Here is an 18,141-nt window from a genome sequence, read left to right as displayed (position 1 = left end):
GGAAAATCGGGGTAGCTGTGCTCTGTAACATGCAGATACACAAGATTCTCCACTGGTCCTGCCTCCCATGTGAGCTGCAGTCTGTGCCTGCTATAGAGGAAGGACTTGCCTCTCATTAGGACTTGTGTGAGAGCTGAACATGCACATGGGTATAAAATCTTGACTGAACTGGTCTTTCAATCCCTCCAAAATTCTGCTTCACCATAACTGAGGAGTGTTTAAGATGATGCAAGTACAGTACCTCCTCCTGAACTCATCTTTACTATGATGAGGCCTTCTCCAGAGCCCAGCTTGTCTGCTACTGCGCTGATCACTTCCTTCACAGAAGACGACACTGGCACACGGATAGTGGTGTAGGTTTGGTCTATGCAGTACACCTTAAACAGAACTAAAGAAAAAAAACATTGCACGGTGTATTCCACATGTAAAAACCACTCATTTACCATACAAATTACTTTCACTTCAGTAACCAAGCCTCACAAAATGAAACAAAGAAACAATAAATCACTACATAGCTCCTCATTTCTCAGATGCTCTACAATTTCTAGTACAGAAATCTCTGATTTCCCAGAGTTTTGGATTTTGGATTTTCACCATTCAGGACAGTGCCTATCCTATGAAAGAGAAAGGTGCAGCCATATGAACTGAGCAGTCACTGCCTATCTGGAGAGACACAAGAGGCAGTATTTCCCTGGCAGCAGGAACTGTTTCCCTCTTTGTAGGCCTAGAAACACCACAATGGACAACAAAAGCTGCATGGCTGGCAGGGTGTCTGCTGTTCATATATAGTTAGTTCCAGCTTTAACATGGTTCTTCTAATGGTCTGATTTCTGCCACCAGGTTTCTTGGCTACATGACCTCGAATTTTGTTACCTTGTTTTTACTACTGTTCATTAGCAAGGGCTATCCTTTAATATCAAACATGTTGAAGAAGCAGCTGGTTAAGGTGATGAAGTTCCACAAAACAACCATTAAGAGTACCTTATCAGTAATCTGAAAATGACATTCTGATACACTGCTGCACATTTTATAGTAATCTCTTCAGAAAATCAAACAACACCAATAGGGCAAACCAGCAGATTTTGGTTTTTAGGCTGCGTGCCTAGATTCTTGGATTCTAGATCCATGGTCCATGGCGTGACTATCTCCTCCACTCCTACCTTGCAAAGAACAGTTGTACATGTTAGCTCAAACTACACAGGAGAGACAGAGGCTCAAACATGACCTTCAGCTTCCACTCTCTGTTGCACTGCAGTACAGCGTCTTATTGGTTCTTCCCTGTTTTGTTCATTCCTTATTTTGAAGGTTTTTACATCTTCCTCTGAGGAAGCAGTGTTTGACAGCACAAGTAACTCAGGGAAAAGATCAGGAGCACCTCAAATCAACAAGAGAGAATAGTGGGCTAGCAAAAGCAAAGAGAGTTTGTTTCAGGCCAGGCTCCAAAATTCCAGGTAGGTAATTTCATTTATTTTTAGACCTCTTTTTGAGACAGAAGAATTTTTATAGATGTCAGTGGCTCAAGAAAACTTAGCAGAGAAGAAACTCACCTTCATCACTGCCCCTGATAGGCTGGCGTTTCTGTGCTCTGTCATCACTTGTGTTGAACAGCTGCAGAAGAACTTTGTGCTGAAAATGAATCATTGAGATTCACATTAATGCAAGAACAAACGGCTGGTACACATGAACTACAATACATCTCTTATCAATGGCAGGAAAAAGTGTAGCAATGCAAAATTTGACAATGTTAAAAGCTACCTCTCAATGTGTTTTTTAATATATCCATGATTACTTAAGAGAAGATGCTTATGAATTTGCTGTGCTTAAGATTTTACTTGAGAAAATGAACAAATACATTTTCTTACCTTCTTTTGTGGTGCTTTAGGTTCTTCAGAACTATAAAAAGATAAAGTATAGAATATACAATTAATTATTGCCTGGGAGATTTTGTGTAGAAAATCACCTATAGAACATGGACCACTTGTCAAACTAGCATATCAGTATAATCTTATTTATATATGAAAAGACTAGATGATACCACAGTTAATCTATGATCAAGACAGAAAAAATACTATACAAAGTTCATGTAAGCATGAAATAAGCTTCTGTCAATCTCTCAGTAAGGGTATGGTGTTTGCAAGAATGATGTGGAAAAGAGGGCCATAGACATTAATTCAAATAAGTCTGCATGCAAACTTTCAATTTCATATAACTGAGTGTCATTCACAAAATGGCTTTTTAATAGATATAACCAATAAATTTTCTTCATCAATTTACTAAGAAAAAGGGCAGGGGAAGGAAAGAAGCAAAAACTATGCTTACATTTGCTTTACAATTTTCTCTAGCTCTGGAAGTTGCTCCTTTAGTGCTGCAATCATTCTGGTATCATCTGATACAGATACATAAAATTCCTGTAAATGATACAGAGTAGTCTTTAAATAACTATAGGGGTAAATGAGCAGTACTCAGGAGAGAGGATTATGAGATGACATCTGATAGCTTAATGATTATAAAGAGTGATAATCTGCATAGAGGAACACATGCTGGGCCCAACCCTCTATTACTTCTACTTGTGTATCTCCAGCTGATTTAAAGCAAGAGTTATACATGCAGAAGGGAAGCCTGATGAGGCTCCTTAGCTCACTCTGTAACCACCGGCTGCCTGTGTAAAACCTGCATTTTCACATTGTCAAGGATAAAGACTAAAAATTCCACAAATAATCCAGCATAATAGGCTTTTTTAGTCATTGCTGTTGTAGTCTTTAGTGCTTGATTTGCTCCTGAGTCACTGACTCTCAGCTACTTTAATCCATTACAGTATTACCCACTTTTAAACCCTCCTCAAACCTCCTCCTGTTATAGCTACACAAAACCATCCCCAACAAGGACCTCTGTGCTTGCAACTAGTGATTGTTCTTTAACTTCTGGACTAATGGAAGTCTATGTCATCTCCAAAGGCTGAAAAGCTTTCCCATGTGGGTTTGTGGGGTGTCTACCACTCCTAAAGCCCTCTCTATTCCCCTCTGCTAAATCTTAGATTCAGTTTTAAGCTCTTTAGGACAAGAACTTTCATTCAGCCAGTAACATATGGGATTCTGTTCCATAAACACCATATATACTAAGAATGGCAATCCCAACCATTTAACATGACATTAGCAGTGCATTCTAATCTTAGAAGTCCAAGGATATGGCAGCTACCACAAAGAATTTACAAGGGTTCTGAAGACAAAGGTCTTAAATTCCAATAGCTGCAGTACAGCTTTCATTCAAAGGAAAAGGACTTTTGGTTCTGTAGAGTGGCAGCCCTCCAGCTCCTTCCTGGCACACCTCAGGCAGGCATAAACAGCCCTCCAGTTCAATCTGTAGGGCCTCTGAACCATTCAGAAGAAAATACTAGGAAAAGCAAATTCAACTACTGCTATAACACAAGCTACCCATACACTGCTTTGAAAGGGATCGGCAACACCATTTTCAGAGGTCCAGAGCCTGGCAACGGTTCAAACACTGGTGTGGTGCCTTTACTGTCTGCAGCCAAACCTGATCATAAACTGAAATCAACTTTGCCCTTTGAAATGATCTCTTTCACTTCAGTGATACAATGATTCCTTTATACCTCCAGAAAGGCCATTGCTGCTTCATCTTCTTGCAGTAAATCTCCATATAAAGCGGCCCACTGCAGAACCAGTCGAACGACTCGCCTTTTATTGTTGAGGGCATAATCCATTTTCTCCTGCTCTGTACCCTGAGAAGGCTGGGCATGATAGGTGCCCCAATGTCAAGGAAAACATTCAGTGATTGAAAATATCAAACCCAGTATGAATTCACAAGCAACTGACTTCCAACAAACCATTCTCAGGGTTCTCAAATATAACTTCCCAATATACACTTCTAAATTCTGACATCCACTGGCATAACAATTTGCAAACTTTTCACGTTCATACTAAAAAGTAAAATGAAAGTGAATTTTCTGAAGAGCACAGGAAGGATCACAGTTTCACCACAGAGATGTAGGAGAACAAAAGAGAAATGACACTTGGAACAACAAAGAGGATTAACCATGGAGACTGAAGAAGGATATTTCTCCTTGTTCCTCTTTCCAAACAGTTGAAGAAAAATAAAAATATCACTTTGTGTTTATTAACAATTCCAATTTTCTGTTTGTGAGGAAGACTACCAGAATGAACCACCAGTGTTATTCGTTTTGTTTTTACAAGTTACTGTAACTCAAAATGAACCTCAGTCCCATTAAGGGAGGGGACTTTGACATTTACAGCCTAAACTGACTATAGAAACACAGGGAAAAATAATAAATTTTGTAATAGCCTCATAGTCATGAGGAAATCAGACATTTCCACTATGTCATATAAAGTGCATTTTGAACACAATACTTTGTGAAAGTTATTTTGTGATGAACAATAAAGAAAAATGGGAAACATTTCACTCAACAATAAGAAAAAATGGGAAACATTTCATTGACCTTTTTAAAAGACAAAGTGTCAACATTACAAAAATACACAAATAACTAAAAGGCCAAAAGTAACATTTAGTGAAAGGAAAAAAAAAACCAAGAAAAAAAGTAAAGGCACAATGGGTAATAAATTGAGATAATTTTAGCCTTTAACCTGTGTGAAAATCTCCAAAAGAAACAGGATATGACAATTTTTTTGTCTATTTCTCACTGAAAAAAGGTGTTTCAACTGTTCAAATAAACTGAGAGCTGAGTGAAAATTAAGCACCAAATGAGTCCAGTTACATCTTCAACTTTCCTTCCCAGTTACCAGAATTCTGATTCTGGACTGCCATGAGTAATGCTATTCCCAATTACATCATAACATGTAACATTAAAATACTGACACTCTCCCTCACAGCCATGTCCAGCATCCTTGCATTCTTTCAAGATGCACTTTCAGTTGCTGTACCAAAATATTTTAAAATACTAATTAGAAAATAAAAATATTAATGAGGAATACAAATTATATAAGGTATTTATTCTAAGCTTCTAATTTAGAAAAAAATCTCTAACAATACTATGAATAAAATGCAATGGGGAAAAGTACCTATTAAATCACACTTTGAAATGATCCTGCAGCTCGAGGTCCCTGGGGCACGCATTTGACTGACAAACTTTCAGAACTCTGCATTTTAATTTCATTTGGAAAGGTTTAAAATTAGTAGAGAACTAAACATGACAGAACAATTAAGGCAGAAAGTAAGTCAGAAGGTCATAAGAAGTAAATAATTCATTCTAAGTTATGTGCTCCAATATCTTGGGGAGCAAGTTTAATATTCTACAGAGTCATTTTTCTCGTGCCATATTTACCTTTCAAACACTATACTTATTTAATGTGTTTTTACTTTCTTATTAACTGGCTCACCACAGGCACTGGTAATTTTTTTGTATTCTTACTGCTCATTTACATTGATTTCTCTTTTATTAACAGTATCACAGAGAAATTCAATGAAAGGTTCTCACATTTTTATGTGATCTTCAAGATGCAGCTTCACTACAGACTGGAGTCAGAAATAAACTGTGATGTATACTTGCAACAAGTGTCAGATAATTGCAAAATATTTATCTAACCAATTTGGTTAGAGCTCAATATATACACATATTTCTAATTTTCCCTAGCATATGCTAAGAAATTGAAGCAATTCTCGAGGCTGTTCTTCCCTGTATAGGAAGACCCAGCTACATCAAGAGCTGTGCAAGATCATTGCTACAACAGAATGCAAACTTTTTTGGTGGAACAATGGTAAAGGAGAAATGTGCTGAAGAGCTATCAACAACAGAGTGCAAAAGAGGAATTTACACTTTGCCAGTGTTTAGACAGTGGTCCTTTCAAGGTGCACCCCTGCACACATGCTTACACACTTGCACTAAATCAAGGTCACTTTTGGAGTTGCTGCTCTATTTCAGGTTTTCTTTCAGGCCTTGTCCTGCCTCCCTCTGACAAGCAGTAGCTCCGAGAGTTTGTCCATTTCTATTCTGTAAAGAAAAGGGAAAAAGGGGCCTTGGTCCACACAGGACCTATATCCTGATCCAGGACAGGGGAGCATGCTTTGCTTCCCTATCAAACAGAAGTGATTATTTTTCATTTTGCAGGATCTGTATTCTTTAATGACTGAAAAAGACTTGGCGTGCTGAAGGACAGCACAGAATAAGCATGGAATCCACAGCAAGCAATAATGTTACTTGGACAAAATGGTGCACCTGTCCATTCCTTTTAGGATTAAAATAACTTACAAATGACTGCTGTAAAAGAAGTGAAAACCAAAATAATTTATACCCTGTACTATGCTTGAAAGCACTTCAGTGGTCTAGCCCTACTAATACTTGCATGCTGCCAGCTAAAACAGTATCCTAAGTGGGTGTAAGAAAATAGACTTGTTTTGATTCAAAATTGGGAGCTGAAGTAAAAAGTCGCCGACTGAAACAACTTTTCTTCTTTTTCTGTTTTAATTTCCTCATTGAGCATAACTAATCTCTCCTTAGTCTCACAGCACTGGCAAACACTTTTGTAGCGTGATTTTGCTCCAAAAAGATGAGCTTTGTTAGGAACCTTTCAACTCTAACAATAAATTTCAATGGTACAATCAACAAAGCACAGTTAGCTTTTCCATATTCAAAATGGACCAAATAAATAATAATTCAGCTCCAGGAAAGCTAACACTAAAGCAGTAGGATACCAGTTACTTCCAGCTCCTCTCTGAAAAGAATTAACATGATGCTTGCCATGACCCACTGAAGACCGTGGTCTTAACATCCTATCCAGAACAGATTTCATCACAAGTGAGTATTTATCCTTAAGTGTAATTATCCTTAACTTTGATTACCAGAAAAGCTTTTTCCCCTGTAAAGAATGTGGTACATTTTGCTTATGGGTCTGATTTTCCCAGTTGTTGGATAGAGGCATTCAATTATAACTGAGGATAGAGAAGCCTGAAACTCAAATGGACTGACTGAATAACATGAGCTAAGTGAATCAGGACAAAAACCCCCAAACATTAAAAGTGCTTGCCCTTTCTTCCCCTCTCAATGCTGTCAGCAACAGCATTTCATAATATTTTTGATATCCAAAACAAGGTGATTTTGGAAAATCTGTTTGTTTCAGGTGTGCGAACAATCTTCTACAGACCAGTTTCACGGGTCCAAAGGTTTTCAAAACAATTACTCTCCTCGCTAGGAGTAACACAAATGGATTCTCAAACTTGCCAGACAAGGACACAATGCTCTATTTTGTGGTTTCAGGAGGTGAGCTTTCCCAGATGTCACTCGCCCCACTGAGCTTGAAGGAAAGCACTTTCACACCATTGCGATTCAAAACAAATAAATAGGGAGCTGAAGTTATTATACCCCTGTCAGAATTCTATAAAACAGAAAACATTATATGTTTATTTAATGTTCCCAGTCACTTGATAGCTTCAAGTCACTGTGCACAAGGAAAACTCTCTATGTCCAATAGCTCCTCAAACTAAACAATCTGCCTGTAATTGACAGATGGACACTTCACAGACTCCTGTGAAACATGCAGACAGGATGGGAATCACTCCCAGCTCTCAATGCTCTCCACTATTAAGATTTCATCTCCTAGTATTCACATCCAATTGAAGTTTCTTACAGTTTGTTTGCATATGCTATAGACTATTATTAAAGATTATTACTACTTTTTCATGACAATTATGACAGTTCCTAGGAACTACTTACCCACTGGTCTACAAGTTCAGGCAGCCTCTTGCTAGAGGCAGTTCGCAGTTTGCAATCTATAAAGTGGACCACTGAAACTATCCTAGTTAAAAAGTAGATGCTGTAGTTCAGCAAAACCCAAGAAAGACAGGAAAGATACAGGAAGAGTAACTCAAACTTTTATGTAATTTCACTTATTTGGTGGAGGGACAGTACATTTCTTTCCCTTGGAATAGTAATCAGCACAGGAAATAATACAGAGTTTTCATGGTCTGTACTGTATCTCACCATGAGTTATGCACTATCCATTTCAGAGTTGTTGAGCTATGGACAGCTGCTAGTCACACACTGAGAAACCACTCACAAGGCACAGCCTCCAGGGGATGTGATGTACTTCTTGAGAGGGAAGCTTCACTTTTGTCACTGTTAGGTATAATGGCTAAAGAGACTTAACTTTTCTCTTAAAAAAGGATATTGTGCCATCAAGGCTGGGCAGAGCTGACTATTTGGCATAAAAACACAGTGCATCATAATAAAATCATTTAAAACAGAATCTGTGAAAACAAGAGAAAGAAAACAGTTAATTAAGCTTCTGCAAACAGCTTGGGGGTGTCAAGGATGAGTTTCCTTTCACCTGAACGACCTTATTAGCCCTCTGCAGATAATAAAATGGTCTTTTTGCACTTTCTTTTTAGGCATTAGGTACAAAAAAGGGTAATGAACAAATATGAGCTAAAATATTGATCTTTTAGTCTTGTCCTCATGAATTTTATTGCATGAATTTTGTTGTTAACAGGCGTTTGCCAGGGTCAAAGAGCAATCTGGCACAGCAAAAAGCCCCACATCTGTGCAGAAGTGAAATATTTGGATATACTTCTCGCCAAGTGTGGAGCTCTACGTAAGGAAGAATTAGGCCTTTCACACCTGGGAACCTAAAAAGAGCTGTAACATTTGGCTTTAGCAGTTTCCAGGCAGCACACTTAGTATATCCTACACAGGAAAAGGCAAAAAATTTCATTCTTTGCTGATTTCCTAGCACTGAGTAGAATGCCTAAAAGAGGTAAATGGACAGTGAAATTTCTGGGTTTATTATGATTCAAAGGTATCACAGCTGCTACATTTACATTAAAATGTATATGAATAATATGACTGACATTTTCTCTGGCAAAACCCAGCACACTATTTTTTCTGCTAAAATGACCCATGATAGTGCTGGTGTAAATCCCAGTTTGCCTTATCTTTGTATTTGTTACAACAAGAAGGATTTATAAAGCCTGGCTGCAGAGGCCAGAATGAGTTTGGCAGGCTTATATGGAATCACTGAGAAACAGTGAACACAGTACCCCAGGGTATTATTTCTACAGTGCTACTTCTGAGATAACAGAAACATTTACAAACATTGTAAGGAATGGCAGAAGAAATATGAAGACAACTGTGCAATATAATATTACATCACTGCTTCCATGTCCTATATGAAAGTAGCTCTCAGTTGACAAAACTCACCTCTGGAAGGGCAGCACTTTTTCAGTGTAATACCCAGAGCAAATTGATTTTTAAATACTCTTAAATTAAAGGAATGAGACACCAAAAAATTCAGTTTTCCAGCATTCTGTGATCCTATATCCTAAAACTAAATTTATGAATTATGACACATTATATTGTATGGGGATATAAGTACAATCTAGTCACTAGATGTTTTGACAAAAAATTTTAAAATATTAAAAAAATAATTTGTTTTGAAAAATATATAATACATGCATACTGTGGATGGCAAACTTGTGATTATATGGCTGCAAGCCTGAAGATAAATACTCTGCTTGAAATTCTAGTAAACAGGTATCTATGAAAACGATCCTTTGATTTCTGTCTTTAAAGTAGTGAAAACATACACTTTAAAAGGATTTCTGTAATTTTTCACTAATTCCACCATTTATGGACCACTATACAGGTTTCTCCAATACTATGAGGTCAATAACAGATTAACTGGATTTAAGAACACTTTTAAATGTATACTTAGCAGACATCTATAGTGCAAAAAGAACTTGCAAAAGCAATGTTACGTAGTTTAATATACATCTATGCATTACTTTAGGAGAATTATGAGGATTTTTTGTGTCAGATTCTTAAAAAATTAAAGTACTCACTAAAATGTAAGTTTGCAAACATCCCTAGATGTAAAATCTCTATTCTTTTTACACTAATGAAAAGCAGCCCACTAAGTGCAGATGCAGCAACCTGCATTCTTAGGACTCGGCCCATGCTGTGCCAAGTTCTCCTTTGAGTAACAATTTTTCCCTGCATATGGGAAAATACCACAAACACAAAATTTAAATTGTGATACTTTAAATGTGACGTAAAGCTTTGAGAATACTTACACTAGCACAATGTCATGTCTGGAAGTGTCAAGCTATTTCACAGTGACCTCCAGAACAAGAGGTACTGTTACTAATGGGGTGCTCTGTCCAGGCCTTATGGTTGTGCCTGATTAAAGTCACAAGTGCTGGTCTGGCACCTTGGAGCATTCTGCTGTTCTACTATGACCTTAAAGTACCAACACAATAGAGCAGGCTTGGAAAAGTGGATTGCTATTTTAAATTCTGGATCTCCTTAATTCTCTTGGGGTTATTTCAGAGTAGCAGACAGTTGTTCTGGGAAAAACCACCACTACAGGGGCTTTTTAAAGCAGTGTTGCCACAGCAAATCCATCTTATAGGGTAATAATAGAATAATATGCCATGTAGATACCTGTTGCTTCATTTAAAGTTGCTTCAAGGCGCATAGTTTCTAGAAAGTGCTCTAAAATTTTCTCTGGGGTTCCTGACATCACAATGTACCTAAGGGAGGGAAAGGAGCAGTTAGCATCTCACAGCCAAAAGCGCTAATCAAGAAATAATTGTGTACCAGCAAGAAGATCAGGACTGTTGTGCTGCTGTGTGCCAAACACTTGCTCTGCCCAGAATCTCTGTGTACTTAGGCCAAAACCCCTCACAATCTTTACTGGCTTCCCCTTGTAAAGCTTAACAGTAACATTCTCCACCCTGCCCAGAGATGAGAGACAGCCCTCTCCTCACACAAGTACTTCAGCATAACACCACCACAATAACACCACAATCAGCAGAGCTGCAATGCTCCAAACTCAGAGAAGGACAAGCAGAAATGCTCCTCCACTGAGAACAACTATCTCAGTAAAACAACAACTTGCAGTCATTAAAGGATCTTAATAGGCTCACCATGAGCCTGAGATAAGAACTAGTGTGTATCAGTGTCAGAGCAAGATAATTTTCTTCAGCATCCCTGACACAGGTTGGTCTGGGAAGGTGGGGGCAGATAATAGCACACTGTATCCTCAAATTTGTGCAGCATCTTGCATAGCTGAAGTAAGGGTTTCAAGTCAATAAACTGAGAATTGTACCATTTCCTGGAATTAGTTTAGTGAGCTGAGAGAACTAGTGCAACAGCCAGGTTTTTCTGCTTCATGCAAAAAACACTGGCGAGATTTTAAGTACCAGCAGAATATCATATGATATTGGAAAACTTGTCATATTTTTTTTCTCTTTTCTCATGGATAAGATTTTTTTATATTTCCCTCCATTCTTTCAATCTTTCCATCTTTTTTTTCTTTTTTTTTTTTTGGAATTCAACTGATAAAGTATGTAACTTAAAAAAAAATAAAAGAAAAAAAAGAAAGAAAAAAACCCTGAGAAGTGAAGATACTCTGCTCCTGCTGAGAAATAAGTGGTGGAGCTGAGCTCCTGGGAGCTCCTCCTCACTTTGAGCACTGACCGTCACAGTTCTTTTACCTGCCAACCTCTTTGGAAGAACTGTATTGATGTCCCAAGAACACAAACACTTGTTAAGCCAGTGCACATTCTCACAGAGATACTAACCAAGTATCTAAGTGAGTGAAGCAGAGAAATCACAGGTTGCTGTACTCTGAATATGAAAGTGGAAATGAACAGTGAAGTGACTTGCAGGGCTGCTGAATTCATGCTGCATGAGTGTGATCACCCATAAAGAGTTAGATCTTGGGAGTGGTAACTTCAGAGCCAGTCCTCCCAAGCAAAACTGGCACTGTTTGAAAGCACAGCTCAGGCAGCTGGGTAGGAGCTCTGTCTCCTCCGTAGAGGAGGCAGTGGAATCCAAACTGTAACCAAAATGAAGTTTCCCCCAGGGCCAAGATGAGAAAATGAGTTCTTTCCTGAGAAGAGGTGCCTGATAAGCTTCTCTTTTGGGCAGTCATTTTCAAAAGTACTGAACACTCAACTAACACATTCCAGTAATACATTCTGGAAATCAAGAAACTTTGGTCATTTTGGTTTGGTCTCTCAAACATAAATGCAGCCACTTACTCTATTTCCTAAGAAAAGAAACAGCGTCCTCAGACCCAGTGAACTCACTTTGAAGACTTTAAACAAAGAGACTGCCAACACATTATTAACAAAGTAATCCAACTGGTGAAAAGCAGACAGTGAGCCTTCAGGGTAACTTCCTCTTTTGGGTAACTTATGTCTATTGGACATTGTTATCAGCAAAAGCTCCCTTGCTGGTTTTATAGTACCCAAAACCTGACCAAATGAGTAAAATATTTACAGAAATGAAATTCTGAGCTTTACCTGAAAATATTCCTGGTATGTAAGGCCTAACTTAATCATTTACCATAAATATCTCTAGCTATTTTTACCAAATTCTGAAAAAGAAAATGTTAAATAATACAAGTAACGCTGGTGCAAAGAGTTTGCAAGGAAGACAGTGTTTCAAAATGTTCAAATGGAACTTTCACTTTTGGAAGCATGAAAAATGTGTCAGACCCAAGAAAATGGATTTAAACCTATGACCAAGGTGCTGTGCATTGCAGCTGCTGATGCAAATCCACTGGCTATGGTCAAGCTCCCCTTATTTGGGCAAAGAAAGACTTCTGTAAGAGTACATAGTTACCTGGTAGCATAGATTGTTTTTCTAGATGTTTTAATAGATCAAGTGAAAAAAAAAATAGAAGTTCCTGAAAAATGTGAAATGTGTATATAAAATGCAAGGAATGGCTTATGCAACCTTCACAGATCTTTATAAATCTTTGCATTCAGTCATATAGATAAGTATATGAAATCCCAGATGAGACAAAAACTGTAGCCAAAGTATTGCACAATAAATTGGCTCTTTTTTGAGAGAAAGTGAGGTTCAGGGTAAAGGATTCAAAACTTGTTGAAATTGTTTGAATGCTCCTGAAGAAAATTGTGTATCCATTTGCAAATGACACATTTACAAAGCCTTTAGGGGTTTTACCAAGGTTCAGAATGATAATAGCCTCACTCTACTCTTATCACAGTAGTATCCAAACAGAATTGTACTTTTTCCCTTTCAGTAAAAAAGGAAAATATAGTTAATATTGTTATTACAGTGCTAAACTATTCTGTAAGATAAGCTCTGCAACTTTCGTTGCATGAGATCTTTGTATTGTATATAAATTGTGCATAGCAAACTCTTAGCATCTAGAGCTCAAAATACAAAATAAAAATATCTGTACTTAACAATAAAACAATGTATTTTCCTCCCATCTTTTACACAGTAACTCAGATTAATAGGGTTTCATCAATCTCCATGCTTAGTCTATTTGGAAGCTATTTCTTGAGGTAAGTATTTACACTGAGATCTTCAGGGAATTATTGTGTAAAGACATAGAGCTGGTGAGCTGCTAGAAATGGATATATGATTGAGTATGGGGCATGTGCTGATGACTAAAAAAAGAAAACCTTTATATGCACTGCAGTCTTCCACCAAAAGGGAATATGCTATTGTTTGATAATAGCACCATTCAAAAAGGTTAATAATTGTCTGACATTTGCACTACTGAATGAAAACATACTTGTGCTGTGGCTGTGAATTTCCTTGATTAGAAATTCTGTTTCCTGCTGGGATCTTCTCCAACACCAAGACATCTTGGTCATGTTCTTTGAGTCTTACTGTATTTGCTTCCACATCCTGCAAGACAAGTTACTTTTAATAAATCTGACTGCACTTGATTTGCATGATTAGTTACTCTAACAAACTGCATGACTTTCAAACACAAAAAACTTGTGTTGGTTCTTTCCCTCTGTATTTATCTGTCTTTATTCTGTTTTTCTCACAGGCAGAATCAAGAAGGAAGCACTGGCACCAAAGCAAGAAGCAGAGAATTGTAGGGGAGACTAGAGCAAGAACTATATTAAAAATCTCCATTTTATGGAGATGTCAAATTTAAAAAAAAAAAGTTTGCTGGAAGACAGTCTCTTCACAACTTGTCCTATATAATGTAATCTCTATGCCCACTTATATGTAAACACTATTTTCTACAATCTCACTTTTCTCTGAAATAAAATAATAATAATAAAAAGAAAATAGCATTTAAGAATAGAAAGTCTTATCTCAGTAAACTGTTCATTTTCTACTACCAGCTCACTCAGAGTAGAAAAACAAAGATGTTAAATATAATGTGCATTCAAAAAAACACAGGAAAAATTTAGGAAGATGATGGACTTGGATCTTCTTTGAATCATAGACCAAAGCTTAATGAGTTGTAAGTCTCCACAGCCAACCCAGCCTTACTCCCAAAGGGATCCTCATTCCCTTTTGTATGGTAAGCACAAGCCATTTTTCTAGTGGAGTACTCTTTCTGGGCTGGTTTTATTGCTGCAGTACTGGGCACATATAGGTTCAAATACAGGACAATGCTAGTTTTGACCTCCTCTACTATGAATGACCACAAAATAGCTGAATTTACAGAATTACAGTTGGACTTTGAAACACATTTACCCCAAAATGAATAACTGTAAAATTAGTCTGGGAATATTTTTCTAGAGTTCTCTGATAAAGACATCTGTGTAAAGACATCTGTAACTTATGCCATTTGCCACTTGATTCTGCCTTGAAACTCTTGAGTTTAATGTACCTGACAGTGACCTACATGGGAGAAGGGGTGATCTTGGTTTTTTTCAATATGTGGACAGAATATCACTAAGAAGTCCTGAGCAGCATGAGGAAAAACTGAGCAGGACAAATGCTAGATTATAGAATGTGAGAGACAAAAAGTTCCATTTGGCCATATTTTCATGTCTGAGCTGGGAGGTGAGAGAGGAAAGGTGATGAACATATTCTTTATGTGACCTTCTAGACTGTCTCATCTCTGTTCCACAATTAGGCATACTACAAACAAAGTTATTAATATTAATATATTCATAGAAATGACACCCTCTAGAAGAACTTGGAAGTTCTGATATCACACTGAGGGCAGCCCTTCCCACTCTTACCCTAAGGATCCTGTTGAAGTCCTCCTTATCTACTCTCAAGAAGTGGCAGTTGTCTTCCCGCAGAACAATGGATGCCGCTCTGGGAGCATCGTTCACAAGTGCTAACTTGCCAAAATCATCTCCTTCGTGTAGAGTACATACCACACCCTGAACAGAGCAAAACATTTACATGCAGAAACCCATCATTACTCTGGATTCTATTGAAAGTCCTTGTACAAACACTGGACTTCCCAATCAAACACCAAAATAAATCTCTTTGGCAGGAAATCAACAGCCAAAATAATGACTAGGAAACAATACTTGATAGCTGGTTATTACTATTACTAAAGAGAGGCAAGAACAGAAAAGAATCAGCTTCTTCTCTGAAATTGCATTCAGCTCGAAGTAATCTTCTCTTCTCAGCCTGCTGAAGACAGAAAGTTGTCAAGTATTTTGTTTTTTATTTCAAGTTTGCAGAATTAACATAGAAGGACACATCTCCAGCTGCTGTACATCAGCAGCACTCTGCTTCCTCCAATTCACAGTAACAGAGGATTTGGCCATGCAGTGACGAAAAAACATGGCTAAATATGTGTTACTGAGGAACAGACTTATCACTAGGGCCCTTGTGCTAGATTTTGGTGAAATGCTTTGTTTTCAAATCGAGGATTCTCAGTCACTGAATGAGAAATCAGTGAGGAGTAGGGTTTAAGACTCAAGGGATTCCTGTGTACCAATATCTGCTTTTTTGCCTTGAAAAATCTCTCTCAAAAACAGGAAATTTAATAAAGATGCTTTTTGGTCTATGGCTTAACTAAAATGAATAGCTGGCATAAATCTGGAAGAGCTTCAACCAACCTGAGAACCACCAGCCACAAAGCAGTACTTTTGTCAGGCATGCATGGGAACAATCAGTCATCCAAATGCATGACAACAAGGTGGTAAAGGGATGGGGCAAACCCCCCATGAGAGAGAAGTCTGGCAATACACCAAATTCCAGCAAATTACTTTGTCCTAAAGATACTGATGTAACTCTGATGGATTACAGTCAGAAACTGTGTAATATATCCCAAAATTACAGAGCAATCTACTGGAAGTATAATCAGTGAAACCACTGGATCGTTTCTTAATAAAATTACAATCTATTTGTTTTGTCAGACAAAGCAATTTTGCTCTAAATTAAACTGTATTCCTTCAAAGTTTACTCTTACAATTTCAATAATCATACAATCATACAAAATAGCTTCTGAAAGAAATACCTTGCCATAAATGACTACGTTTACTGATCCCTTTAGGATAATGTACCAAGAAGTACCTTCTTCTCCCTGATTAAATACTACAAGAGAGAAAAGATTTTATGGTTAGAATATAGGTATTCAAAATATAAATGAGCCAGATTCTTCACCCAATAAAATTCAAGGTAACTCTACAGTCATATAAATGCCTACCTTATAAAAGGGCATACTATGATTTTAAAAGCAATTGCCTTCAGAATTTAGAAAAACAATTCATACCCACATAGTTATGTTACTACACTCATGTGAAGGTTGCTTTTCTTTTCTATGACAGCTCCAACAACTACTTTATCAATATGTCAGGTTATCAATTACTAATTAGCACACAGGTTGGATCCCACTAGTAGCACCCCATTCTAACCCAGTTCTCTAGTGACTGTGAATTTAATATTCATTTGCTAAAATGTCTCAGTATTAACATGTCTGAATAATCTACGATTTTAAATCCTTTATTTTGTGCAGGAAGACTTTTTTTTAAAATACAGGATTATATTAAAATACATTTTAAATAGAGACTGGTCAAACAAAGATTCTAGATAAAAACACATCCAAATTGTAAATGTTACGTACACTCAACCAAGGATAAAGAATTAATTTTAGTATTGTCCCCGCATTTGGCAACAGACTAAGCTAACCCTTATTACCCTAGGTTTTAAACATGAAGTGACAATCAAGTTTGAAGAATGCATCCAAGTTTTGTTCTTGTCATTTAAACATTAGGAATTTAAATATTCATAGCACAGGTGAGAAAGAGATCTGACAGGATTCCATTTACTTACAGACTGTTCCTGCTTTGGGATGTGACTCAAAAATGAGGACACCTGCTAATTCCCGTTTTACCTTAAAATAGAAAGAGAAATTATAGTTATTATATGTATCTCATTCCTCCTGGTGATGAGGTCACATAATATAGCCCCGTTGTACTTTCCTTCCCTCTGCATCATTGATCAGTCATTGATCTGCTTCACTCCATCTCCTAATTCCTACTGATTGGCTCTACAGAGCTACATTTCCTGGCTCCAAATGGCTCAGACAAGGGCATCTTTCTTTGTACACACAAATGTGAAATGACCATCAATGATTAACAAGACAGGAAGTTTCAAATGGCAGTAGTGAAGCTGGTACAGAAGATAGCTAGCAATTGTCAATTACTCCATGGAAGCATTCCTGCTCTCTCCTGAGGAATTTGGTTCAGACTGACATAAGTCTGTGCTTCTGCTGTGTCAAGCTGCGAGGCACAGCCATCTGGACTTGCTGAGTCCCCTCTCTGCCTGACAGCTTCCCAGGCAAAGCATCCAGCTCAGCACCTCTTCCAGGAACAGGACACTGTCCTTATTGTCAGCTGGCTCCTTGCTGGAGTTGTTTTGCCCTTGTGTGATTAGCTCTGGCTGGCTGGGCAGCTGTCTCTAGTGAGACACTGCTTACAACTGCTTTTTGCCACTGTAAACACTGTGTTACTGCCACAAAATAGCAGTAGCACTAGGAATCTTGTATGATCCTGAGTTCTTCAGTGTTTTATGTTTCTCTTCATACAACCACAAGTCTCCAAGAACTTAGAGGCCAATTTCCAAGCACCATGATTCACTTATTTGAAGAATGTCAGCTGGTGACAAGCCATTTTTCAGAGGTACTACCATGTAACTTAATCATGCTAAATACAGATCAAAAGCTGGCCTCAACATCTATTTACTAGTAGTATTTTCACACACTGTCTTATTTGTTTAAATTAAAAAAAAAAAAATAGGCCACAAAGAAAGACTTGGGAAGGAACTCTCAAATTCTGGACACAATCCAAATGAGAATCTGATGGCTGCATCTCCTAAGATGGGTGGAAAAATTTGGGCACTGATGTACTTAAAGGCACCCACCCAACCTTGGTGCTCAGGCACCAAGTACAAACGTACCA

At 37.7% G+C, this 18,141-nt stretch overlaps 1 protein-coding gene across 7 annotated transcripts in view; it reads right to left on the bottom strand.

The window, feature by feature from the left end:
- Window positions 1-18,141, bottom strand: part of RAPGEF4 (Rap guanine nucleotide exchange factor 4) — a gene marked incomplete at its 5' end in the record, with an annotated part of 141,706 nt that overhangs the window by 25,304 nt on the left and 98,261 nt on the right. For 6 of the 7 annotated variants that reach the window (XM_084209688.1, XM_084209690.1, XM_084209693.1 and 3 more), the window contains 11 exons: window positions 242-388; window positions 1,548-1,626; window positions 1,863-1,893; window positions 2,320-2,408; window positions 3,611-3,761; window positions 8,157-8,235; window positions 10,427-10,515; window positions 13,542-13,657; window positions 14,962-15,108; window positions 16,200-16,276; window positions 17,015-17,075. In XM_084209688.1, the coding sequence (XP_084065814.1) occupies window positions 242-388; window positions 1,548-1,626; window positions 1,863-1,893; window positions 2,320-2,408; window positions 3,611-3,761; window positions 8,157-8,235; window positions 10,427-10,515; window positions 13,542-13,657; window positions 14,962-15,108; window positions 16,200-16,276; window positions 17,015-17,075 (1,066 nt within the window). The remainder of the gene's footprint in view (window positions 1-241; window positions 389-1,547; window positions 1,627-1,862; window positions 1,894-2,319; window positions 2,409-3,610; window positions 3,762-8,156; window positions 8,236-10,426; window positions 10,516-13,541; window positions 13,658-14,961; window positions 15,109-16,199; window positions 16,277-17,014; window positions 17,076-18,141) is intronic. The other variant, XM_084209692.1, reaches the window with a different exon arrangement.

This window comes from Fringilla coelebs (genome assembly GCF_963513975.1).
Source record: "Fringilla coelebs genome assembly, chromosome: 7".
In the NCBI taxonomy this organism is placed as follows: domain Eukaryota; kingdom Metazoa; phylum Chordata; class Aves; order Passeriformes; family Fringillidae; genus Fringilla; species Fringilla coelebs.
This window is presented reverse-complemented; position numbering and strand designations above follow the sequence as displayed.